Genomic DNA, 25,921 nt, shown 5'->3' with positions numbered 1-25,921 from the left:
ATGGGAGAATGTATATAAGAGATCATGTCTATCTTATGCTGGGAAAGACTCCAGCCAGTGTGGAGTTTTTCCCAATTCCTACTACTATCTCACTCATCTCAGTTATCATATGTCTACCCATGGCAGCTTTGAGAGGAGTGATCATGTTATATTCCATATGTAAACTGTTTGAGATACCACCACATCAAGTAGGATAGAATCTGTACTTCTCTGGATGTGCGCTCTTGGAACAGTTTGGCCATGACCATCGCTAGCTCAAGGACAGCTACAACACTGACATTTACAGACACAAATTGAACTTTGGCCAAGTATGTCCTGTCCATGAAAAGATGACACCCAATGAAGCCAGTTATGACTACCTTCAGAAGAATAATTATGGATGGCATTACCAGCCACATGCATATCTGTAATAATGATAAAGGAGAAAATGGGAAAGCTTAATGTATTAAATGTGTTTTCTGTTTATGATTCTATTCTCACTCTCAAACCTCCAATATCTTTCATGAATGTATTCTTGAAAAGAAGTGATAAACCATTGGCTCACAGACTACATTGAGGTTGGCCTTAATTAACATTCCTGAAAGAGAGCTTCTGCTCAAAACGTCAACTCTCCTGTTCCTTGGATGCAGCCTGACCAGCTGTGCTTTTACAGCACCACTCTTTTTGACTTTGATCTCCATCACTTGCATTCCATACTTTCTCCACAATTAACACACAGTTCCATAACTTAAAAACAGTGGAATAAAATATTTTTGAATATTATAACAGGTAAAGTTTTTATTTTGGTCACTGATATCGGCATATTGAGTTGCCTTCAGATCCATTTTTACAAGTATTTTGTAAAGTTCAAATTTACACACATTAGAAAACAAGTTAACTTGATACTATCATTTGTTTTAAAAATACAAGGGAAATGCACTCAGTAATGTATATTTTAAAAGAAACTAATTACATGTTGTCTTCATCAGATTCATCATCTTCCTCAAGCGATTCCTACAGAAGAAAACAAGTGATGAGGGGAATGTATTATAAGAAAAGCTACATTATGGAAATTACAAGTTTTTCAACTTACTTTGGCATATTTTTCTGCTTCCTCTTTAATAACTTTAGGTACAAGCTCATGTCTGCCTTTTGTAACTGCAAAGAAAATGGTTAAAATTACAAAAGTACTGAAAAGAAAGTCTACATTCCAATCCTCCATCCACACTCCACAATTATCTGGATGTCTATCACTAAGTATACATAACTTGCATCATTCAAGTTTAATAAGGAATAAAAACAAATTCTACTGTGACCCTTTATCAAAAGAGGAAAGTGAATTTAACAGGCTTTGAACAAACAGGTCGGGATGATTAGAATAAAAAGAAAGGATTGTAATAAGGTGGAGGGACAGAAGAAGAAGAAGAAAGATATTGCATCAAGCCAAAGCAAGGAATTGCTGGATATGTAAAGAAACAAAAAAAGTCAACTAGGGAAATACAAATGGCAAAATATAAACATACATAGTGCATAGAAAGTTTACAGTCTAAAATAGTTGAACTCTGGATTGAGTCCAGAAGTTGCTATAGTGTTCAGTTGCTTTGCAGCTTCAGTTGATTGGAAGTTATCCTTAACTTGGTTTTTGATCACAAAATTAAAATCCTGATTCAAAGCAAATCTGGGATAGTAAAAAGGCCTTTACGGTAATATTACTACTTTAAATTTTCTAACACATGAACTTTACTGTCCCGATCAAGGGCAGCAGGTGCATGGGAACACCACCTCCACGTTTACCTCCACACCAAACATCTGTGACTAAATCACCATTCCTTCCCTGTCACTAGATAAAAACCCTGAAATATACAGAAGTCAAAAGAAATATTACTTCTCCTCCCCCCAACACGAGCAATTTTAAATTGAGCAGTCAAAGTTATTAATAAGTTATCAAAATACCACTATACACAACTTTGTTCTAGAAAGAAAAGACATTACTTTCTCCAACCCAGCTTAACTCCAACTCGAAGGATTTATCCTTAACTTCATCATGGACGATGTAGATTCTGAAGATTAAACAAAGGGTAATTTATTTTTTTTTAAATTGCAAAAGTTTAAACACATTATTAAAGAGAGCAGCACAGTGAACTCTAACTACAGAAGGATGTGACGAAGTTAATAAAAAGTTTGGAGGTCAACCACAAGTCTGAAGCAACTGAAGGTATAAATGAGTCTTCACTCCTGGCCAATTGACTTATTTACAAAAAGTAATAAACTTTTTGTAGGAATGCAGTATTTGCAGAATACAGTAACAACAGAATTTCCTTTAACTCTCTCCTAAGTGGGATGGAGACACTTCCTAAGCCACAAGTTACGCACCATTGATTGACATTTCTAAACATTAGTAACTGCCCCATCTAGTGGCACAACAGAGTAATAACGTTTGCAAATAATCATTTTTACCTTAATTCTATTAACTGTCAAGACTGTCATTGATTAGCATGCAATTGTTAATTGCCTCAGTCTACATCAAGCTGGGGCTGCTCAAATTTTATACATTTTGGGAGAAAAAAAAATCAGGTAATATTCTGTGGCTGTGTAGGTAATATCATTCACTCTTTCACTTTCTGACCTCTTATACTTGAATACACATTTAAAAACAGATGTCAAGGTATTTCTTCCACTAGAGGGTAGTCAATGCTTGGAATTCTCTATCCAAGAGTTGTGGAGGCTAGTTCATCAAAATTATTTTTAAAAATTTTTACCAATTCTTTTAAAGTACCGGGGGCTAATAAGGAGCTGACAGAAAAAAAAGTGAGGCCTGCAGCAGATCAGTCATGATCTTAAGGAATACTGGGACAAGCTTGAAGCGACAAAATGTCCTATTCCTCTAATATGTTTTGTCTCTTTACAAACACCTTTCACATAAATATCTTTTAAAGGTAACAGCTCAGATTACTTTAACTGTGAGCCACTGTTTCTAAAATCACATGTTTCTCTTACCACATCATACCCTGTACAATATTTATATTGCTCCTCTATCAGGAATAAAGTTAGCAAAAGAAACAAACACCCCCTCATACAAAAACAAATATATATTTTTATGATAGTATTTCAAACCCAGAACATGCCACTCATACCAAATTTTCACTCCCCACCGTCATTCCCATGACCAAGAATTCTTGAATGATTTTCTGCAGTACACCCCCAAGGTAAATTTGGAACAATTCCCCAGTTCACCAGGAGTCTTGACATTCTGCAAAAGTTGCACACTCCCTTAAGCTGAGCTGGCCTAATGAGTTTTAAAAAAACACATTTGAAGTCATGCTGACAGGGATGGGAAAGAGAAATGAAGAAAAAAATCCTTCGCAGCAAGTAAATTTGTCACTTATTTGGTCCGAAAACATCAAGACTGTTTTGCTAAAAGAAATCTTAAATAGTTAGAATTCTTTGCTAACCAATTTTGAGCAATTATAAACTTACATTTTTGCAACTTCTTTAACCACTTCTCTGCAAGTCATGTCTTTCATCTGTAAAGTAGTTAAGGGGAGATAGTGAATCTTCAGTATACACTAGTTGATTCAATGCCCATATGAGAGTGCCTTATCTTGAAATGGAGTTAAAGATCAAAAGAACAATTGGACCAGGATTCAAGAGATATAATTTTGAAGTCATAAATTGATTAAGAATTCTTAACAGGAACAAACATTTGTGTCCACACTTAAAGCTGGCACACTTGAGTACCTCAACTGTTGAGGGAGAATTATAAAGACATACAATATAGTTTAAATTTCATTATCAAAATTTGTAGCAAAGTTGACAGAAAAATGATAAATAAAAGGTTATGTATTTGGATATCTATTCCCTGAATAGCAGTCTCAAAATAGTTTTAAAAGACTACATGAGCTTTCTCAGTATTTAAAAACCAAAAACAATTTCTAATCGACTAAACTTCAATTAAATGTGGGCCACTTACTACTGTAATTAAATATTGTGGCCTCAAAAGGACAGACAGCCTAAAATACAGTTTCTCTCAATGACAAGCCATTGTCATTGATAAATATATAACAATGAATGAACATCATGAAAGAAATTTTAAATGAAACATTTTCATGTTATGTGGCTGATAATGTCCCCAATACCATATTAAGACTTTTGTTTGCAATTAACCTTTGTGCAGATGAGTTGCAAAGAGTGTCTTCACATTCCTATAACAAGTTTCTTGCATTTATTTCAGAGATGCCTTTTAACACATGCGTTATGCAATGGCTTTCGCAAAACTAAAAAATAAGGATTGCGATTTCTGTATTTTAATATTTGCACTTTAAAAAGTGGCTTGTGGATTCGGTCTCTGTTCATGGAGGGGTTTAATGATTAGCTTGAATTTTCTGTGGGTTTTTTTTTTAAAAGACAAGAGTGTCTTTCATTAGTCTTGAAGACTAATGAAAACGTGTTTGCATTGAAAGATTTTGAGCAAACAGTTGTGCATTAAGCTTTCAGTATAGAAGATAGGAGATCATTTTTTCACACCCTCTACCTTGAAAATAAGTCTTGGCTGAAACTGGATATATAAAACAGTTGCCCATGACAAAAGGGAGATGGTTTAGAATGGTGAAGAAATGGGTTATCTCAGTGTAAACAGTTTTGTTTGAAGGTTCTAGACCAGAAGTGTTTTGTTACAACCCTGAAGATATGAATTTGAAGCTTGTTCTCAAGATGGGGAATTGAGACCACGCTTGAAATTAAGCCCTACACATCAGGATAAAGGAATGCTTTTGGGATAAACTGGTTTGTATTTTACCAGGTGTTTCTAAATCTTTAAAAGTTGTTACGTGTAAATAGTTTGGGTTATTCTGTTTTATCTTCACTTTTGCATAATAAACATTTTTTTGTTAAGCCCAAATCAGCTGCATTGCATATTTTTGTTAATACAAGTTGTTTCAGTTTGCTAATTAATACCAAAAGATTTGATCTATTAAATCAGCATATTATATTTTTAACACTGTAAAGTTGCAGCACTCAAGACCAAACATCAGAATCCAAACAAATATCTTCCTTTAATCTGACAGTTGAGCAATCTAACCCAAAACTTCACTACTTTGTTATCATACCGCTTAGATGTAATGTAAGGAAATGAAACTGTTTCAAATTTTATAGCTTACCTGCAGCTTCTCAATCTCTGTTTTTGCAGCTTCTTTAGCTTTTCCAATTGCACATCCCCAGTAACCCTACCAATATAAACAACATTCTAACCACAAAAATTCTAGTATAAATGCAGATAAATAAAATGTCATTAACCAGAAGTTAGACATAGTAAATAGTTTTTCCAAGACCAAAGAAGTCTCTTCTAGCAGCTTAGGAGAGACAACTTATCTTGCAAGGCAGAGATTACAACGGATACATATCACTGTTCTTACAAACATCCAAGCTGCTGACACCTCAACTGAGCTATTAGAGTTCAGATGGGTATGCACAAATTTCTGTGATGAAGCAAACTGAATGTTTAAATACAAGTGCATTTACAGTGCAATTATGGCACCACTTCAACTTTTGCCATACTATTGTTAAATCTGCAATGTAAATTTGGTGTCGGGATCCAACAAAACTTGAATAAAGTGAGGTGAAGGAGGAAGCCAAATTTCACCCAAGTTTGATGTAACAGAATTACCCCAGGTTTAAGATTTTCAATACTGAACACAAATCAGAAGTAATAAATTATAAGATTAAAATTAATAGAAATATTTTTAAATTCCTCCCATAATAAGGTGTTAACTTGATGGATGTTTAGTTAGTCTTTACTACATTGTTGTAAAACTACTTGTAGTCTGCACATAGTAAGTTACAGTAAAAGTCAGCCAGGCATCATGTTTGTGGACAAGTACTTACGTGGGACACTCCTGAAGGGTCAATCATGTACATCTGAGCTCCATCATCCTGATCATAAGATCCCATAATAAAGCTAAGAAGAAATGAAATTTCTAAACAAATTTGCAATACAGATTTCGATTTGGAATAAACATACCCATAAACAATGGGTATAAACAATACGGGTAAAGTTACTTTGAGAGAGCAAAGGAGATGCAAAACAGCATGGAAAGCACAAGAGGTTCAAATATGGCAGTACGAAAAAAGAACGGGCGTTAAAAGTGTGGAGACAGCGAAAGCAGCAAGTATAAATAGTACAGATTGCGAAAGCTGCAGTTCATGGCCCATGGTCAAAAAGAAAAAAAAAAGTGAAATGCCCTCATAGGGATGCAGACAAGTGACAGGTTGGGAAGTTTTTCATATTTATTTGATCTAAACTACGGAATTTCAATTAAGCAGGAAGTTATTTGAAGTAAAAATATAAGTACTGGCAGGTCTAGAAGTTTGCCCTTCCTACTGTCCAATTACAATCACCTCCTACCTGCATCTGCTTATCCACTTCCTAGCTACCTTCTGCCCCCGCCCCATTTATCTCTCAGCCACTTTCCCTCCCACATTCCTGATGAAGGGCTTATGCCCGAAACATCAACTCTGCTGCTCCTCAGATGCTGTCTGACATGCTGTGCTTTTCCAGCACCACACTTTAACTCTAGAAATATTAACCATTAAATCAAGAAATTTATTAAGTTGCAAAGATGGTTTAGGAAGGTGACATGTCTCAGATACAGTACATGGAAGTCCATCAACACCAACCCATAGGCATTAAAAATTTTTCTTGGGAATGCTTTGAAGAACTTCTGTTCAAAATTCATCAGCTGGAATCTGACTTTGGGATAAAGCGACTTGGACAATTTGTTCCATGAGGCAATTGCATACTTTACACAAGAATCTTCTGATTTGGTCCACAGACAGAGATGGCAGGGTGTGACGAGATGAGGCAATTATGGAGATGGAGAAAGTAGAAGCATATTAGCCTTCGTGTCTACAATCATTCAATAGAATTGGAGGTTCTTCCATCTTATATTGATAAGAATGGTGACTGCAGAGCAGGTGATCAAATAGAGCATAGCACTATGATATCGGAAGTGATTCAATGGTCAGGGGCACAGACAGTTCTCTGTAGACAAGAGTGACAGTTGAGAAGACTGCATGCATGGGTTTGGAATACCTGCACGGGGTTGGCAAAGAACCTGTAGTAGGAGGAAGAGGATCTACGAATTTGTTTTGATCCATGTTGGAATCAACTTCATGCTTAAGTGAGAAGGGAAATAATCAATAGGGGACCAGAGGGGAAACTTGTTCAACGCAGAGAGTGGTGCGTGTATAGTACGAGCTGCCAGAGATGATGGTGGGTACAATTAGAATATTTTAAAAAGCCATCCAGAACGTGTACATGAATAGAAAGTATTTGGAGGAATATGGACCAAATGCTGGCAAATCAGACTAGATGACTTTAGGATATCTGGTTAGTGGGGATGAGTTGGACTGAAGGGTCGGTTTCTGTACTGTATAACTCTGACCAGGAAAGAGGTCCTGTTTAGGAACAGGAGCAACTGAGGGCTAAATTTAAAAAGGAAACATCAAAATTCTAGATTATTACACATGAGCTTAGCAGATTGGGTTAGGGCAAATAAGATTAGGGAGTTTAATGCAAGGCTGTAAGGTTGGAGAGGAGAAATAGTTTTTGATTCAATACTGGGGAAAATGGGAGTTGTATCTTTTGGAAAGGTTTACATGAACCATGCTAGGACCAGTGTTCTGGCATGTTGTATAACTAGGCATCAGACAGGACTTTAAACTAAATAGTCAAGACAGGGATCACACAAGGGACAATGTGATAAATTGAAAGGGAAAGGACAATGCAAGAGATAAAGATAGCAATAATGGTAATAATACTCAGAATTTGCCAGAAAGAGACAGAGCATAAGAAAAGGCCAGAGTTTGTGAGATTAATAAAATGGATAGAAGCAAAGATTTTATATGAAAATGTAATATTCATGACAACAGATGGATTATCAACTCAAATAGAAACAGATACGTATGACCTGAGCCATTACAAAGACATAGTTGCACAGTGACCAAGATTAGGACCTGCATTCTCAAGGGTACTTGACATTTTGGAAAGGCAGAAAACTCAGAAAAAGATGGTGAAGTAGCTGTGTTAATTAAGGATAACATTATTAAAAAGTAATGACAGATGGCCATTGTTTTAAATAACAAAAGTAGAGTTGGAGTACAAATAAGAAATAGTAAAGTTAGAGTAAAGTTAGTAGAGTCACTTGTGGGAGTGATTAATAGAAGCCCAACAGCAACTAACTGAAGGGGGTACAGTGGAAGGAACAGGGAGGGTTTATAATAAAGGTATAGCAATAGTGGGTGATTTTAATTTATATATAATTGGATGAAATGTCAATGGTAGGAGAGCTCATTGTGTTTTTGGAACAATTTCTTTGAGCAGCTTGTTCTAGAACCAGAACAGTCTATTCTCGGCCTGGTAAATGTGCAAATACAATTAATTAGTCACAAGATAATAAAAATGCCCCTATGTAGCAGTGATCATAATAAAATGTGCAAATCAGTCACTTTTTAAAGAAAACATTACAAATCAGAGTAGGTCACAACATTACACAGAATTATAAAAACGAGAGTGATGTTAGTATATGAAAGAAAGCTAGCTAGAGAAAGAAATCTTATGGTGTAGAGTGACAGATTGGGGATCACAGGTATTCTGGGGGAGGTGAGCGTGGTAGTGTATGAACCAAATACAAGGTCAGGACTGTGCATTTAATATTTACTCAGGAAAAGTTAAACTATTAGTCTAGTTTCATCAGAACCCTCACAACCCTGATTTTGAACAGTTCTAGGAATAGGGAATTGCCCAAAAGAACCTGCTGTTTTGTAGTTAATTCTGTCAGAGTCTGCTGCAATGAGCATACTGCAGGATTCCCATGCACAATTGCTACTTATACTGGGATAATGACTGGTCATCAGGAAACCTGGGTCAGTATGGCTGTAGGTGGGTAAAGCGCTAAAAGCACCTGCAAAGGGATGTGGAAATGCAAGTGGAGGAAAACTTGGCAAAGAAAAAAGCATATAATTGGAAAAGTGAACTTATCCAACTTGGCAGGAAGACTAAATGTGCAGCAAATTATCTAAATGAAGTGAATATGAGATCTGGTTGTTGGATACATAAGTTTGGTATGGAGCTGAAGCGAGTTATTAGGAAGGCAAACGAAAAGAACATCTTTAAGTAAAAGGGGATTAAATATAAAGTAGGGACATTTTGCCACAGTTGTACAGGCTGTTGGTGAGACCACACTTGGAATACCATGTACAATTCTGGTCTCCTTAAGAGAGGACATAATTACATTACAACCAGTTCAGAGCAGATTCACTCAACTGAGTCTTTTATTGAAATGGCTGTTGTTATGGACCAGGCCAGACCCCCTCAAAACATTGTAAGTAATCTAATCTAATTTCAAGAAAGTAGCCACACCCTAACCTTTTAATTGTTTTAATCAGGTGGAATGTGGATATTCCAGGAGTGATGGAGCTGGTTAAAACCACTCTTTTAAACAACTTACTTTACACGTGAACAATAAAAAACAAATTTAGAATAACAACTATTTGAAAACCCATATCAACTCTATCACAATTTAATGATATTGTTCCAATTACTTGCAATACCCCATAAACAACTCCTTGGCAGAAAAGGTAAAAATCAAACACAAGTCCTTACAGGAGACATGTCAGAGAGGGAGGATCAACATGGAACGGTTTCTTTGACCAGTAGCCTCAAAAAACTGACTGTTTGCTAAAACCAAACCAAACCAAACCAGAGTAAAGCTGAGCTGGGAGAACTGGTCACTCCCCTTTTATTGTACAAGTTCTTTTAAACTTGAAAGCCTTTTACCGGAGGCAGCAGCTGTTAGCTATAATCAAATTGGCCCTAAATCCCATCCAAACTACAACCTGTGTCTTTACGACCCCTCGGAAAAAAAATAAGGACAACATAACCTTGTTAAAAGGGCAGCATCGTCACACATTTTTATGGGAAAAGACTGGATATATTGGGTTTGTATCACTGGAGTTTGGATGAATGAATGGGGATCTTCTTGTGAGATACGACAACCCTGAAGGAACTTGATGGGGTGAATGCTGAGAATATGTTCCTCCAATAGAGAGATTAGAACCAGGGGACAAACTTTAAAAATAAGACAGCTCACATTTATGATAGAGATAAGAAAAAAAAAATTCCCTCAAAAGCTTTCTCTTCCTAGATAGCAGTGAAGGCAGGATCATTAGATATTTTTAGCACTGAGTTAGACAGGTTCTTAATTGACAAGGAAGTCAGAAAAGACGACTTGAGATCGCAACCTTATCAAAATGCAAAGCAGGCTCAAGGCCAAATGATTTACTCTCGCTACCAGTTCATTTTATGTAAGCAATTCAAAATATTTGGCATAGAATAAGAGGTCAATGGCTTGCACATTTCACTGATCATCAACAGGAGATTATAATTCCACACAATCTTCAAGCTCTTCATTTGCATTCTTCTCACCCACACCTTACAGTAACTGCAAACATACAAGTCTTCAGAACACCATTTAGTAATAATTTTATTGTAAAATTACCTGCTTCCAAATGGCCGCACAGCACTATACAATGTGTAAGCGTGGACATACATTGCTACTCTGTCTGCCAGATGCTAAAAAAGGTAAAAAAAAATTTAAAACTTACAACACATGACAACTTTTCATTACATTACTATTCTATATTTTCCCAAAGAGCTTATTTCTATCAAATATAAATGTATTTTAAAATGTTAGTTAATAATAAACCTCTAAATACTAGCAAAATCTTTGTGAATGTACCATGTATAACAAATTTTCTTGCTTATAATCTTAAATTACAGGATAAATGGGCATATGTAATTGGTGCTTCAGATGTTTAAGTGTAGCGCTTTTCATCTTTCAGCCTTTTTTCCTACTTTTACAAACTATTGTTCAAATGGGGTGGGTGGTGAAGGAAATTCAGGAAACAAATAGAAAACTTCAAATTTTTTTGGAATACTTTATCAGTTTGATTCTGTCAATCTATTTGGTGTGTTTACTTCCCAAGAAAAATATCATAACCACTGGTAAAGTTTTTATCAAATAAAATATAAAAAAAAAGGAATGAAGAGAACAAGAGCAAACAAAATTACAGCGCAAGAACAGGTCCTTCAGCCCCCTAAGCCTGCGTCGATCCAAATCCTTCCTCTAAACCTGTGCCTATTTTCCAAGGATCTGTATCCCTCTGCTCCCTGCCCATTCATGTATCTGTCCAGATACATCTTAAAATGATGCTAGCATGCCTGCCTCTACCACCTCCACTAGCAACACATTCCAAACACCCATCATCCTCTGCATAAAGAACTTCCCACGCACATCTCCCTTAAACTTCTCCCCCCTCACCTTGAACTCATGACACCTAGTAATTGAGTTTCCTCATTCTGGGAAAAAGCTTCTTGCTATCCACCTTTCATGACTTTGTAGACCTCAATCAGGTCCACCCCTCAACCTCAGTTTTTCTAATGAAAATAATCCTAATCTACTCAACCTCTTTTCATAGCTAGCACCTTCCATACCAGGCAACATTCTGGTGAACCTCCTCTGTACCTTCTCCTAAGCATCCACATCCTTCTGGTAATGTGACCAGAACTGTATGCAGCATTCCAAATGTGGCCGAACCAAAGTCCTGTACAACTGTAACGTGATTTGCCAACTCTTGTACTCAATACCCGTCTGATGAAGGAAAGCATGCCGAATGCCTTCTTGACCACTATCAACCTGCATTACCACCTTCAGGGTACAATGGACCTGAACACCAGATCTTTCTGTACATCAATTTTTCCATAGGGTTTTTCCATTTACCAAATAATCAACTATTCTTACAGGTTAGTAAATTTCAGTTATAAAAATGTAAGATCATAATGTATGATCAGTAAATAACCATGTTAGTGTAATCTACAACCTCCAGCCCAAACTCTCAACTCCACTGTCCTGTGGTTATTGGGAACTATTTTTCACCAAAGTTGCTTTCTTTAAAATATCAGTTGGAATAATGTCAGTAGGAAATGTGTCCAAAAGACCACTGTAGCATAGCCCACTCTTGCACTTACCAGACAGATACATGCATTTTAAACAGAAGTTGCTGAATATCAATCATGAGTGGTGAACCTCTCTTTTAAATAAAGCTGTTCCTTTAGACAATAGGTGCAGGAGTAGGCCATTCTGCCCTTCAAGCCTGCACCATCATTCAATATGAACATGGATGATCATCCTTAATCAGTATCCTGTTCCTGCCTTATCTCCATAACCCTTGATTCCACTATCCTTGAGAGCTCTATCCAACTCTTTCTTAAATGAATCCAGAGACTGGGCCTCCACTGCCCTCTAGGGCAGAGCATTCCAAACAGACACCACTCTCTGGGTGAAGAGGTTTCTCCTCATCTCTGTCCTAAATGGTGTACCCCATATTTTTAAGCTGTGTCCTCTGGTTCTGCATTCACCCATCAGCAGAAACATGTTTCCTACCTCCAGAGTGTACAATCCTTTAATAATCTTATATGTCTCAATCAGATCCCCCCTCAGTCTTCTAAACTCATCCCATTTCCTCCAAGTTTTTTCCTTTGCCTAATACTAAAAGGTTAAGGCTAATTGTCATATCTACTACCTACATTCTCTAGTTGCTGCGTAGCCCTCCCAGGTTTGTGTGTAATAGCACATGGGAAAACCAGAAGTAACTACCTCTTGGGCAGCTGCGCATCTTGTAAGGAATGTTGATGAGAATTCTTAACATTAACCAATTCATTTCACTTGCATCATGCCTATTTTTGTCCATTTCCTTTCTGCTCCTACTTTAATGACAAAATTCTAACCATAGACAATCCATTTAGATTTAGATTTAGATTACTTACAGTGTGGAAACAGGCCCTTCGGCCCAACAAGTCCACACCGACCCGCCAAAGTGCACCCACCCAGACCCATTCCCCTACATTTACCTCTGCACCTAACACTATGGGCAATTTAGCATGCCAATTCACCTAACCTGCACATCTTTGGACTGTGGGAGGAAACCCACGCAGACACGGGGAGAATGTGCAAATTCCACACAGAGGTGGGAATTGAACCCAGGTCTCTGGCGCTGTGAGGCAGCAGTGCTAACCACTGTGTCACCGTTCTGCTCAAATCATTAAGATTTTTTTTATTTGTTCATTTATCAGAAATGAACATCACTAGTTAGGCTGGCATTCATTGTCTGTCTCGAATTGCTCATTTTGAGTTATTCTTCAGGTGGTAGTGGTGACGAACTGTCCCTTTAACTACTACAGTCCAAGTGGTATGGGTATATCCACAGTATTGTTAAGAAGGGTTTTGCCCCAGGGATAGTGAATTAACAGTGAAATAGTTCCATCATAGAGATGATGTGTGATATTGCAGAAAATAAAGTCACGGAGCAGTTTAAGATGAGTTTATGCAGAAAACAGGTTTCCAGCATCTGCAGTCATTGTTTTTATCTTGTTCTATAGTTAGTCAGCTTTAGCTGTTATGATGTGCAATTCACCCTTACAAATATTTAATGTTGAAACAAACAGTGCTAAATAGATCTCATACCCTTAATGGAATATCATATCCATAATTAGATCTAAAGTTGGAAGCTTCTTCCCTTGCAATATCAGTAAGAGACCGTGCATCTGCCAGAAGACCTGCAACTGCCTGTGAAATGAAACAAAAGTTGCTTATTCTAATGTCCATTAAAAATTAGGCCCACATTGAAATCAAAATACATAAGTATACCGCTGTTCTAAGATTGCACATTTTAACATGATCTATTCAGTATCTATTCTTCCTATACAATAGATCTTTGTACACTAGGTCTGTGAACAACAATTTTCTTGAGCTACTAGAAAGTTTGAGCTAAAATTAAAACAAAAATGCCTTTTTGGGAGAAGGTGGTTTATAAAATCTTACCATTCCTACATGACGATCAATGTTAAATATGCGTTTGTTGGAGCCCTGTTCATATAGTTTAGAAAGGACCAGTTTCTCTACTCCAAACACAACTCCATCTTTACATCTTATCCCAATAGCTGTGCTGTGAAATTAAAATGAAACAAAATAAATACTGAATTTAATAAGAGAAAGGATAAAGTATTATGATCACAAACGTTTATAAATTTAGAGGAGGGTTGAATTCTCAGTCTATAACTGTTTCTGCTTTATTAGAGCAATTTTTTAATGTGGAAATTATAAATCAAAGACATAAGACTAATTCATTTCAAAATTTATGATAGAGGCATGGGTGGATGGTGAGTAATTCAGATTTATTGCTATTACTTAGTACACATTCAACAATGACAAAGTCACATTTAGAGTTGATGCATGCACAATTGATTCTCATGTGAACAATCAATATCTGTGTAGTTTTACTCCAGAAAACACAGAAATAATCACAAGATGAATTCACTGAAGATTGTAAAAATGTAAATATTCTACAATAATTTTTTTTCTGCAATAATGATGAATTCCTTACCTACTGTTTTCTACAGCTTTCATCGCATATTCAACTTGGAACACTCGCCCATCAGGAGAGAAGGTGGAGGCTGACAAATCATACTGGAAATTAAAAACAAACAAAATTATTATGCAGCCATAAGCTAAACCAAAATTATAAATAAGCCTTACAAGTAACTTCAGGTGGCACCAAATCCAAAACAAAAGTCTACATCAAAAGTACAACACAGAAAGACCATTTGGCCCAACTCAACTGTGCTGCTTTTTATACTCCACACTCGCCCCTTCTCAATCTAGCTACTTCACATAAGCCTCAACACCTTTATATTCCCTTTTCATCACACTCATCTGGAGTCAGAGGCGTACAACACAAGAAAAGGCTTTCAACACTGACTTTGTGCTGGTCCAAATTCACCTAACGTTTCTAATCCTATTTCCAACATTTCACCTTGCATACCTTAGGATCACAAGTGCACACCTAAATATTTCTTAAATGTTAGGAGGTTTCTGCATCTACTACAGGCAGTGAGTTCCAGAATTCGATCACCTTCTTGGTGAGTGAAAAACCTGTCCCTTACCTTACATTTATGCCCATGATTACTGATCCCTCCGCCAAGAGGATAATTTTCTGTCTATGCCTCTCAATCTTATATATCTGAATCACCAAACCTTTCTCCCAACTGGCACCTCTGCTCCATGGAAAACAAATCTCAGTCTTCAGAACTAAAACTCTTCAATCTAGGCAACATCCTGGTAAATCTCTTCTGGAAATACACCCTTCCTATCAACATGGAATCCAGAACTACTCATAATACCCCAGATGTGACCTGACCAACTTTTTATATGGTTCCAGTGTAGTCTCTTTGTTCTTATACTGTGCCTCGGCTAATAAAGACAAGAATGCCATATGCATTCTCGATCGCTTTATCTGCCTGTCCTGTTATCTTAAAGGACTGGTGGACATGCACTCAAAGGTAGCATATAAACCTTGACCACCATTACAGTTGTCCTTCCCACAGTCTTTCTCCTTATCTTCAAATATACTGTTTGTTGTTGTTGGCTAGGAACAATGTTTGTTGGTTCTGCTTCTCGAGCTCTACTACATTTTTCCTATACATATTCCTGCACCTGCTTTTTTCAGCTGTATACTCTGCAATAAATAATCCAGTAATTTTTAGTGGGTCAGTGTCTCTTGCTGCAAATTCAGTTTAATGTTTGAGCCAAATGTCTTCAGGCAGAGGTTTCTTGCAGATTTAGCAGCCTGGGACAGCCTCACTCTGTCCACAAATGTTCAAATGCTACAACCCAAAACACTGATGCCTTAGTTTGTGCTATATTTCTCTTCAAATCAAACAATTAAAACTCGACATGGTTTTGTGCTTACCACGTAACGACACATGTATGTAATAGTTAATAGATAGTAATCAGCAGGAAGAACTCTGATCAATCCCTCAAGAACTACTTGCATTTAGCTTTAACCTTGAGCATAGTGAAACAACAGCATTACCAATGTTCAAATAATGAACTGTACACAGAACTATGAAGACAATTTAAGTAATACCAAAAAAGAATTCCAAATAGGCCTTTTGAGTCTGCTCCACCACTTAACAAAATTACAGCTGATTTGATTGTGACTTTAATTCTACCTTCCTTACCTGTCTTTATCCCCCATGCATTCCATATTATTTGATTTCTTTATCAATAGTTCAATATATTCAAGATTGACAACCTTCTGTTCTCAAGAGGGAGTGAATTTTAAATATTAATGGCCCTCAGAAGACATTCTTTTAATTTTACATTAGAAGATTCTTATATTGAAACTCTGTCCCCATAGTTCTAGATCCTCCCATGAGGAAAGACACTCTGATTATTTATTCTGTCAAGTTTCCTAAAGTTGACAAGCAGGAGGCTGGAAGAATACAGGAAGCCAGGCAGCATTAGGAGGTGGAGAAGTCAATGTTTCTCTGTCCACCTAAAACATGTTTGAAGTAGTTATCTGCCTCCCTCAGATGTGTTTGAAGAAATTCTCCAGAAATCTTATGTATTTCAACACTGTCCCAGGGATAGGAAAATTATGTCACAAGGTCCCAATTTCTTTAGCAATATTAGCTACAATACATTCAGTCCTGTTATCCATGTGAGTAATTTAGATTCTAAGTAATGGTAACTTCAACAATGAAATACAGAGCATCCCACTATTAGGTTTTCCCCACTTGAAAATGTCCCATTTATTTCCAGCTATGTTCCCTGTAAATGAGCCAGTCATGTTAATACGTTAACAATAATCCACACATAGCAATCTTTTATTTGGCACGATAAGAACGTATCAGAAAGTGTATTTGGATTTCCAAAAGTCAAAATACCCAGGGTCCCCTTTATCCACCAAGCTTGTTATATCCTGAAGAACTTGTGTCAGACAAAATTCCCTTTCACAAAACTGTTGACTGTTTGATAATATTATTATTTCCAATCCACTGGGACTGTTCCCCAAAAACAGAAAATTTCAGAAGATTACACTTCTTTTAAGACCCGATGATACGGACCAACAGGTCGAGGGGACCTGACAGCCACTAGTTTTCCTCATACCCCTCCGCTCCCCTGCATAAGTGATTACCTGTATTTTTAAGTCTCCCTACTCTGGTATTAAGACCATAAGACATAGGAGTGGAAGTAAGGCCATTCGGCCCATCGAGTCCACTCCGCCATTCAATCACGGCTGATGGGCATTTCAACCCCACTTACCCGCATTCTCCTCGTAGCCCTTAATTCCTTGTGACATCAAGAATTTATCAATCTCTGCCTTGAAGACACTTAGCATCCTGGCCTCCACTGCACTCTGTGGCAATGAATTCCACAGGCCCACCACTCTCTGGCTGAAGATATGTCTCCGCATTGCTGTTCTGAATTTACCCCCTCTAATTCTAAGGCTGTGTCCATGAGTCCTAGTCTCCTCGCCTAACAGAACCAATTTCCTAGCGCCCACCATTTCCAAGCCATAATTATCTTGTAAGTTTCTATTAGATCTCCCCTTAATCTTCTAAACTCCAAGGAATACAATCCCAGTATCCTCAGCTGTTCCTTGTATGTTAGACCTACCATTCCAGGGATCATCCGTGAATCTCCACTGGACACGCTCCAGTGCCAGTATGTCCTTCCTGAGGTGTGGGGACCAAAACTGGACACGGTACTCCAAATGGGGCCTAACCAGAGTTTTATAACCCTCTTGAGATAATTGACAACATTGCATTGGCTTTCTTAATCACGGACTCAACCTGCATGTTTACCTTTACAGAATCCTCGACTAGCACTCCCAGATCCCTTTGTACTTTGGCTTTATGAATTTTCTCACCGTTTAGAAAAGTAGTCCATGCTTGTATTCTTTTTTCCAAAGTGCAAGACCTCACATTTGCTCACATTGAATTCCATCTGTCATTTCCTGGACCACTCTCCCAAACTGACTAGGTCCTTCTGCAGCCTCCCCACTTCCTCAGTACTACCTGCCTGTCCACCTAACTTCGTATCATCGGCAAACTTCGCTAGAATGTCCCCAGTCCCTTCATCCAGATCGTTAATATATAACATGAACAACTGCGGCCCCAACACTGAACCCTGCGGGACATCGCTTGTCACCGGCTGCCATTCTGAAAAAGAATCTTTTATCCCAACTGCCTTCTGTCAGACAGCCAATCCTCAATCCATACCAGTAGCTCACCTCGAACACCATGGGGCCTCACCTTACTCAGCAGCCTCCCGTGTGGCATCTTATCAAAGGCCTTTTGGAAATCTAGATAGACCACATTCACTGGGTTTCCCTGGTCTAACCTACTTGTCACCTCTTCAAAAGAATTCCAACAGGTTTGTCAGGCACAACCTCCCCTTACTAAATCCATGTTGACTTGTTCTAATCCGACCCTGCTCTTCCAAGAATTTAGAAACCTCATCCTTAATGATGGATTCTTGAATTTTACCAACAACCGAGGTTAGGCTAATTGGCCTATAATTTTCCATCTTTTGTCTTGATCCTTTCTTGAACAAGGGGGTTACAATAGCGATCTTCCAATCATCCAGGACTTTCCCTGACTTTTGAAAGATCTCAACCAATGCCTCCACTATTTCCTCAGCCACCTCCCTCAGAACTCTAGGATGTAGCCCATTGGGGCCAGGAGATTTATCAATTTTAAGACCTTTTAGCTTTTCTAGCACTTTCTCTTTTGTAATGGCAACCATACTCAACTCAGCCCTCTGACCCCCTTTAATTGTTGGGATATTACTCCAGTCTTCCACTGTGAAGACTGACGCAAAGTACTTATTAAGTTCTCCAGCTATTTCCTTATCTCTCATCACTAGGCTTCCAGCATCAGTTTGAAGTGGCCCAATGTCTACTTTTGCCTGTCGTTTGTTTCTTATGTATTGAAAGAAACTTTGACTATCATTTCTAATATTACTGGCTAGCCTACCTTCATATTTGATCCTCTCCTTTCTTATTACTCTCTTTGTTATCCTCTGTTTAGTTTTCATAGCCCTCCCAATCTGATTTCCCAGTGCTCTTAGCCACTTTATAGGATCTCTCTTTTTCTTTAACACATTTCCTGACTTCCTTTGTCAGCCATGGCTGTCGAATCCCTCCCCGGATAATCTTTCTCTTCTTGGGGATGAACCTCTGTACAGTGTCCTCAATTATACCCACAAACACCTGCCATTTTTGCTCTACTGTCTTCCCTGCTAGGCTCTGCTTCCAGTCTATTTTCGTCAATTCCTCTCTCATGCCCTCATAATTACCTTTATTTAACTGTAACACCATCACATCCAATTTTGCCTTCTGTCTTTCAAACTGCAGACTGAACTCTACCATATTATGATCGCTGCTTCCTAAGGGTTCCCTTACTTTAAGATTTTTTATAAAGTCTGGTTCATTGTATAGCACTAGGTCCAGAATAGCCTGCTCCCTTGTGGGCTCCATGACAAGCTGTTCCAAAAAGCCATCCTGTAAGCATTCCATGAATTCCCTTTCTTTGGATCCACTGGCAACATTATTTACCCAGTCCACCTGCATATTGAAGTCTCCCATGATCACCGTGACCTTGCCTTTCTGACATGCCTTCTCTATTTCCCAGTACATGTTGCGCCCCTGGTCCTGACCACTGTTAGGAGGTCTGTACATAACTCCCATTATGATTTTTTTGCCTTTGTGGTTCCTCAACTCCACCCACACAGACTCCACATCATCCGACGCGATGTCATTCAGTGCCATAGATTTAATTTTGTTCTTAACTAACAAGGCAACCCTGCCCCCTCTACCCGCCTCCCTGTCTTTTTGATAAGTTGAAAATCCTTGGATATTTAACTGCCAATCCTGACCCCCCCTGCAACCACGTCTCTGTGATGCCTACCACATCATAATCATTCACGATGATCTGTGCCATTAGTTCATCTGCTTTGTTATGAATGCTACGAGCATTCAGGTAAAGTGCCTTAATGCTAACTTTCTTATCATTAGAGATATTGGAAGTCATAAGATGTCCTAAGTTATTCTTTCTTTTTGCTGCATTCCCAGTCTGCCTCAAGTTTAAATCCGCCTGCGCACATGCTATCCTGCTGCTTATCTTTCCATTTAACTCCATACTCCGTCGCTTTCACTTTCCCTTCCCCCCAACTCAGAAGTTTAAAGTCCTACTGACTACCCTATTTATCCTCTTCGCTAGAACATTGGTACCTGATCGGTTCAGGTGGAGACCGTCCCAACGGTACAGATCCCCCCGGTTCCAAAACTGATGCCAATGCCCCATGAAGTGGAATCCCTCTTTCCCACACCAATCCCTTAGCCTCGTGTTTACTTCCCTAATTTTCTTATCCCTATGTCAATTAGCATGTAGCTTAGGCAGTAATCCAGAGATTATGACCCTTGAGGACCTGTACTTCAATTTCCTTCCTAGTGCTTGATAATCCCCAAACAAGTCCTCCATCCTAGCTTTGCCTCTGTTAGTCCCAACGTGGACCACAACAACTGGATCCTCCCCCTCCCGCTCCAATATTCTTTCAAGCCGGTTGGAGATGTCCCGCACCCTGGCACCGGGCAGGCAACACACCATGCGAGACTCCTGATCCGGCTTGCAAAGGATACTATCTGTCCCCCAAATTATAGAATCCCCTATAGCAACTACTTGTCTTTTTGCTCCCCCCTCTTGAATGGCTTTCTGCACCATGGTGCCGTGGTCAGCTGGCTCATCCTGTCCAGAGCCCTTTTCCTCATCCATACAGGGAGCAAGAATCTCATACCTGTTGGACAAGGTCAAGGGCTGAGGCTCCTGCACTCCTGAACTCAGGTTTCCCCTACCTGCCTCACTTACAGTCACACTCTGATGTCTCTGATCACTAACTGAATGTGAATTACTTAATCTCCCAGGTGTGACTGCCTCCTGAAACAAAGCGTCCAGGTAACTCTCCCCCTCCCGGATGTGCCGCAGTGTTTGAAGCTCAGATTCCAGATCATCAACTCTGATCCGGAGTTCTTCCAGCAACCAACACTTGCTGCAGATGTGGTCATCCATTCACAATGGGATCAGCCAGCTTCCACAGTATTATTTGCTGATGCCATGAATGATCGTTTACTTTCTTTCTGTCACACTATGGTTACAATCACTCCTATCGTTAGCCTACGCAGTTGCCTTTACCTTTCTCAATATTCCCACAGGCACACCCTCCTTCCCACTGTTTAGTTCAATGTCCCATCCCATCAATAGCCCTAGCTATACAATACAATTTGCCAGTTCCTAACACTATTCAAGTATAGGTTTTCCCAACAAAAGAAACACCTGTTCAAGGAGTTAAGTTCTAAACAGTGTCAGGTAGTGAATCAGGTGTGTAAGGAGGAATGTCTGGAGCTTAGGGACTGAACAGGCTTAGGCACACCCACCAATTCAGGGGCAATTTCAACTCAGGAATAGGCAAGTAGCTAAAATTGCTGGATTCTGCCCTGGGGACTATAGGACCAAGAGAGGATTCAGAAATACTTATGGCCAAGACAAGGGAGGAATTTGATGACAAGGATAATAAATTTTCAAACTAAGGCATTATCAGGTTTGAACAGAGGGGTACTAAAATCCAGGAATCCTATCCTGGTCAAACAGTTAGCCTCCTGCTTGGATTCTTACTTTGGAGTCTAGCATCTGCAGTTTTTTTTTACTCTAAACAGTTAACTCAGCAGAGATCATGAATTGAGTCTGAAGCCTTCTACCAAACCCAGTCAAGCACTGGGTAAACTGTCATTAATGAAGCACAGTAAATCTCTCAATTCCATAAATAATAGTTTTCAATTCAAACATAATACCTTCATTCAGAATTAATTGTGTATAACTTAAAAATCTGGCCTGAAGAGCACAATAAGGCTATAACATTGCTGCAATTACTCAACTATCCACAGAAAAATCTGATCACCAGCAATGTTTTTGTTATATTGTTAATTCTAGCATGGAACCATCTGGTTGAAGATGGAGAACCCTCAGGTGATCATAAAAGTTCCATAACACTATTTGAAAAATAGAGAGATTGCAAGTTCATCCAGATCCCTGTCCAATATCACAGATGACTAAAGTTCTGTAGACACTGGAAATCAAAATAAATATCTGCAAGACATTTCCATCTTTTCTCAGCTCTGAAATGTCAGTGACTTTAAGTGTTAACACTTTCACTCCACAGGTGTTTGACCTGCTGACAATTTCCAATATTTTCATATGGCAAGTTTGAGAAAGCAAAATGACTGACAATTTCGGCATAATGATGGGCTCTTGTGGTGCAATGACAGTGTACTGAAATTGAGCCTTCTGGCCTAGAGTTAAGTCCCAGCTGTTCCAGAGGTCTATCACAACAGATCTGAACAGTTTGATTAAAAAAGAATTTAAATGGCTGTGAGGTTCTTTGGCACATCAAACATATGGCTCAATAAAGCAATTTCACTTGAGCAAGGGAATTCTCGCTAATATCATGGTCAAGTTTTATTCTTCAAGGTGAGGTGCTGGAAGACTGGAGGTTGGCAAATGTGGTGCTACTGTTTAAGAAGGGCGGTAAAGACAAGCCAGGGAACTATAGACTATAGCAAGCTGCTGGAGGGAATCCTGAGGGACAGGATGTACATCTATTTGGAAAGGCAAGGACTGATTAGGGATAGTCAACATGGCTTTATGCGTGGGAAATCATGACATAGGTTTAGAGTTATATCCTTGCCACAACAGGCCCTCCCACCAATTTTGTATCAGCAGTAAATCTAGATGCACAAACTTGATTGAGTTTTTTGAAGTAACAAAGAAGATTGATGAGTGCAGAGCAGTAGATGTGATCCATATGGACTTCAGTAAGGCATTTGACAAGGTTCCCCATGGGAGACTGACTAGCAAGGTTAGATCTCATGGAATAAAGGGAGAACTAGCCATTTGGATACAGACTGGCTCAAAGGTAGAAGACAGAGGGTGGTGGTGGAGGGTTGTTTTTCAGACTGGAGGCCTGTGACCAGTGGAGTGCCACAAGGATCGGTGCTGGGTCCTCTACTTTTTGTCATTTACATAAATGATTCGGATGCGAGCATAAAAGGTACAGTTAGCAAGTTTGCAGATGACACCAAAATTGGAGGTGTAGTGGACAGCGAAGAGGGTTACCTCAAATTACAACAGGATCTTGACCAGATGGACCAATGGGCTGAGAAGTGGCAGATGGAGTTTAATTCAGATAAATGCGAGGTGCTGCATTTTGGGAAAGTAAATCTTAGCAGGACTTATACACGTAGTGGTAAGGTTCTCAGGAGTGTTGCTGAACAAAGAGACCTTGGAGTGCAGGTTTATAGCTCCTTGAAAGTGGCGTCACAAACAGATAGGATAGTGAAAGCGGCATTTGTTATGCTATCTTTTCTTGGTCAGAGTTTTGAGCACAGGAGTTAGGAGGTCATGTTGCGGCTCTAGAGGCCATTGGTTAGACCACTGTTGGAATGTTGTGTGCAATTTTGGTCTCCTTCCTATTGGAAAGATATTATGGAACTTGAAAGGGTTCAGAAAAGATTTACAAGGACGTTGCCAGCGTTGGGAGGATTTGAGCTGTACGGAGAGATTGAACAGGCTGTTTTCCCTGGATTGTCGGAGGCTGTGGGGTGACCTTATAGAAGTTTATAAAATCATGAAAGGCATGAATAGGATAAATAGACAAAGTCTTTTCCTGGGGTGGGGGAGTCCAGAACTAGAGGGCATAGGTTTAGAGTTATATCCTTGCCACAACAGGCCCTCCCACCAATTTTGTATCAGCAGTAAATCTAGATGCATTTACATTCTTTCCATAGTTGGTAAATAACTGAGTACAAGGACTGATCCTTGTGGCACTCCCAATTCCAGGCATGAGTGGATACTGCAGATGCTGGAGATTACAGTCAAGATTACAGCGGTGCTGGAAAAGCACAGGTCAAGCAGCATCTGAGGAGCAGGGAAAAGGAAAAAAATATTTCAGGCAAAAGCCCTTCATCAGAAACCACTCCTGATTCTGTCAAATTTGTGTCGACCAATCCATAATCCATGTAAATATGTTACCCGCAATACCATGACGTCTCACCTTGTGCAATAATCATTTTATATGGCACCTTATCAAAACACCTTCTAGAAACCCAAAAATACTGCACCTCTCAGTACTATTTTATCAACTCTGCTTGTTACATCCTTGATGTGGAGATGCAAGTGTTGGACTGGGGTGGACACAGTTAAAATCACAACACCAGGTTATAATCCAACAGGGTAAAAACAATGACTGCAGATGCTGAAAATCAAATACTGGATTAGTGGTGCTGGAAGAGCACAGCAGTTCAGGCAGCATCCAGCGAGCAGCGAAATCAACGTTTCGGGCAAAAGCCCTTCATCAGCTGCTTTATTCCTGATGAAGGGCTTTTGCCCGAAACGTTGATTTCGCTGCTCGCTGGATGCTGCCTGAACTGCTGTGCTCTTCCAGCACCACTAATCCAGTATATAATCCAACAGGTTTACTGGAAAGTACAACACCTAAAGCTTGCACTTCTAAATAAACCTGGTAGACTATAACCTGATGTTTTGATTTTTAACTCTTGTCCTGAAGAATGCTGGCAAGTTTGTCAAATATGATCTCCCTTTCATAAAATTATGTTGACTCTGATTATAGCAATAAAATAAAATGACCACAAACCAACATAAGTCTTTCAACAAACGAACTGCCACCATTTCAGCAAACACCTGATCTTGCTTTTCTTTTTTTAAAAACACTAAAATGAGAACATGCTCATGTCAGACAGCACCTGTGGAGAGTTCACGTAACATAAACCTGAAGCGTTAACAATGTTTCTGTCTCCACAGATGCTGTCTGAAATCTTGGTACAGTTGAGTATTCCCAGCGTCTTTTTAAATTTCAGATTTCGTCAACAGTATTCTGCTCTTCGTTTTATTGTTGGTTGGTTTTGGATGATGGCCAACACCATACAATGGAACAATCTACTGGGGGGGGGGGGGGGGGGTGGAAAACTGATAAATAGAGCTCTCTTGAATACATAGAAACTACTATTAAACGATCTGGTACTTTACTGTAAAACAAACTGAGTTAAATAACGCAGAACTTACAAAGATGACCTGATAGACAACCTATTCATGAGAAAACTCGTGAATGTTAAAGAACCTAGTTATCTTCCTGTGTGCAGCAGATGTTTTCAACGTGAAAAGCAGCGAACCAGCAAGAAGCCACCCGCTGCCGTGATCCCAATTTGAAAATGAAAGCCGTCACCGAGCCCGTCCCTCGCTAGTACTTTCGTTTTGACCATGGAGGCTCCCGGTGACTCAGCACCGATCACTCCAGGCCACCATGAAGGCGCTGAAAGACACCAGGCCGAGCCAACCCGCTGAGCCGAGCTTCCTGTTAAGGAGATACCTCCCGCGTTCCTTCAAGCACAGCTGCCGGCGCGGCCCCCCCACCTCCCGCGGCCTAGCTCCCAAATTCACTCGGGATGAAGACCGAAAGCCGGTCCCGCTCAATTATACATCTCAGACCGAAATCACCTCCTCACGTCTCATGGTTAAACCACATAAGAGACGGACCCACAGGATTTTTCCTACTCACCCCGGTACCAATGGAGCTCATTCCGAACCTGACTTTAGCAGCAACGGCAGCACACACTCGGTCTTCCTCTCCAATAACACGCCTTCTGATTGGACCAAACCGTATACCCACTGCACCAATCAGCAGCATCTATTGTGAGCTCGGTCCATGCGGGTTCCCCGTATGGAGGCAGAGTGACGCCTATAGCTCTGAATAAACCACCACTGCAAATGTCAATGGTTTGCTCTATCCTTATATCCCTTCGTCACATAGTGATGTTTCATTTTTTTTAAATAAACGAATTAATTCCTTTGAAAATATGCTACATTGATTTTTTTTAAAAATTGCTTCAGCTGGAATCCAGCTTTGGGCACCACACT

General features: G+C 39.3%; 1 protein-coding gene across 1 annotated transcript; it reads right to left on the bottom strand.

The window, feature by feature from the left end:
- Positions 1-749: 749 nt before the first annotated feature.
- On the bottom strand, positions 750-25,716 carry psma3 (proteasome 20S subunit alpha 3). The gene is made up of 11 exons (XM_072568822.1): positions 25,563-25,716; positions 14,476-14,558; positions 13,914-14,037; positions 13,557-13,658; positions 10,533-10,606; positions 5,860-5,932; positions 5,136-5,201; positions 3,457-3,503; positions 1,972-2,039; positions 1,073-1,137; positions 750-993 (listed from the first exon to the last, which is right to left on the bottom strand). The coding sequence occupies exons 1-11, from the start codon at positions 25,689-25,691 to the stop codon at positions 949-951; spliced, it is 876 nt and encodes a 291-aa protein (XP_072424923.1). The 5' UTR covers positions 25,692-25,716; the 3' UTR covers positions 750-948.
- Positions 25,717-25,921: the final 205 nt, after the last annotated feature.

This window comes from Chiloscyllium punctatum, chromosome 4, assembly GCF_047496795.1.
Source record: "Chiloscyllium punctatum isolate Juve2018m chromosome 4, sChiPun1.3, whole genome shotgun sequence".
NCBI classification, from domain to species: domain Eukaryota; kingdom Metazoa; phylum Chordata; class Chondrichthyes; order Orectolobiformes; family Hemiscylliidae; genus Chiloscyllium; species Chiloscyllium punctatum.
This window is presented reverse-complemented; position numbering and strand designations above follow the sequence as displayed.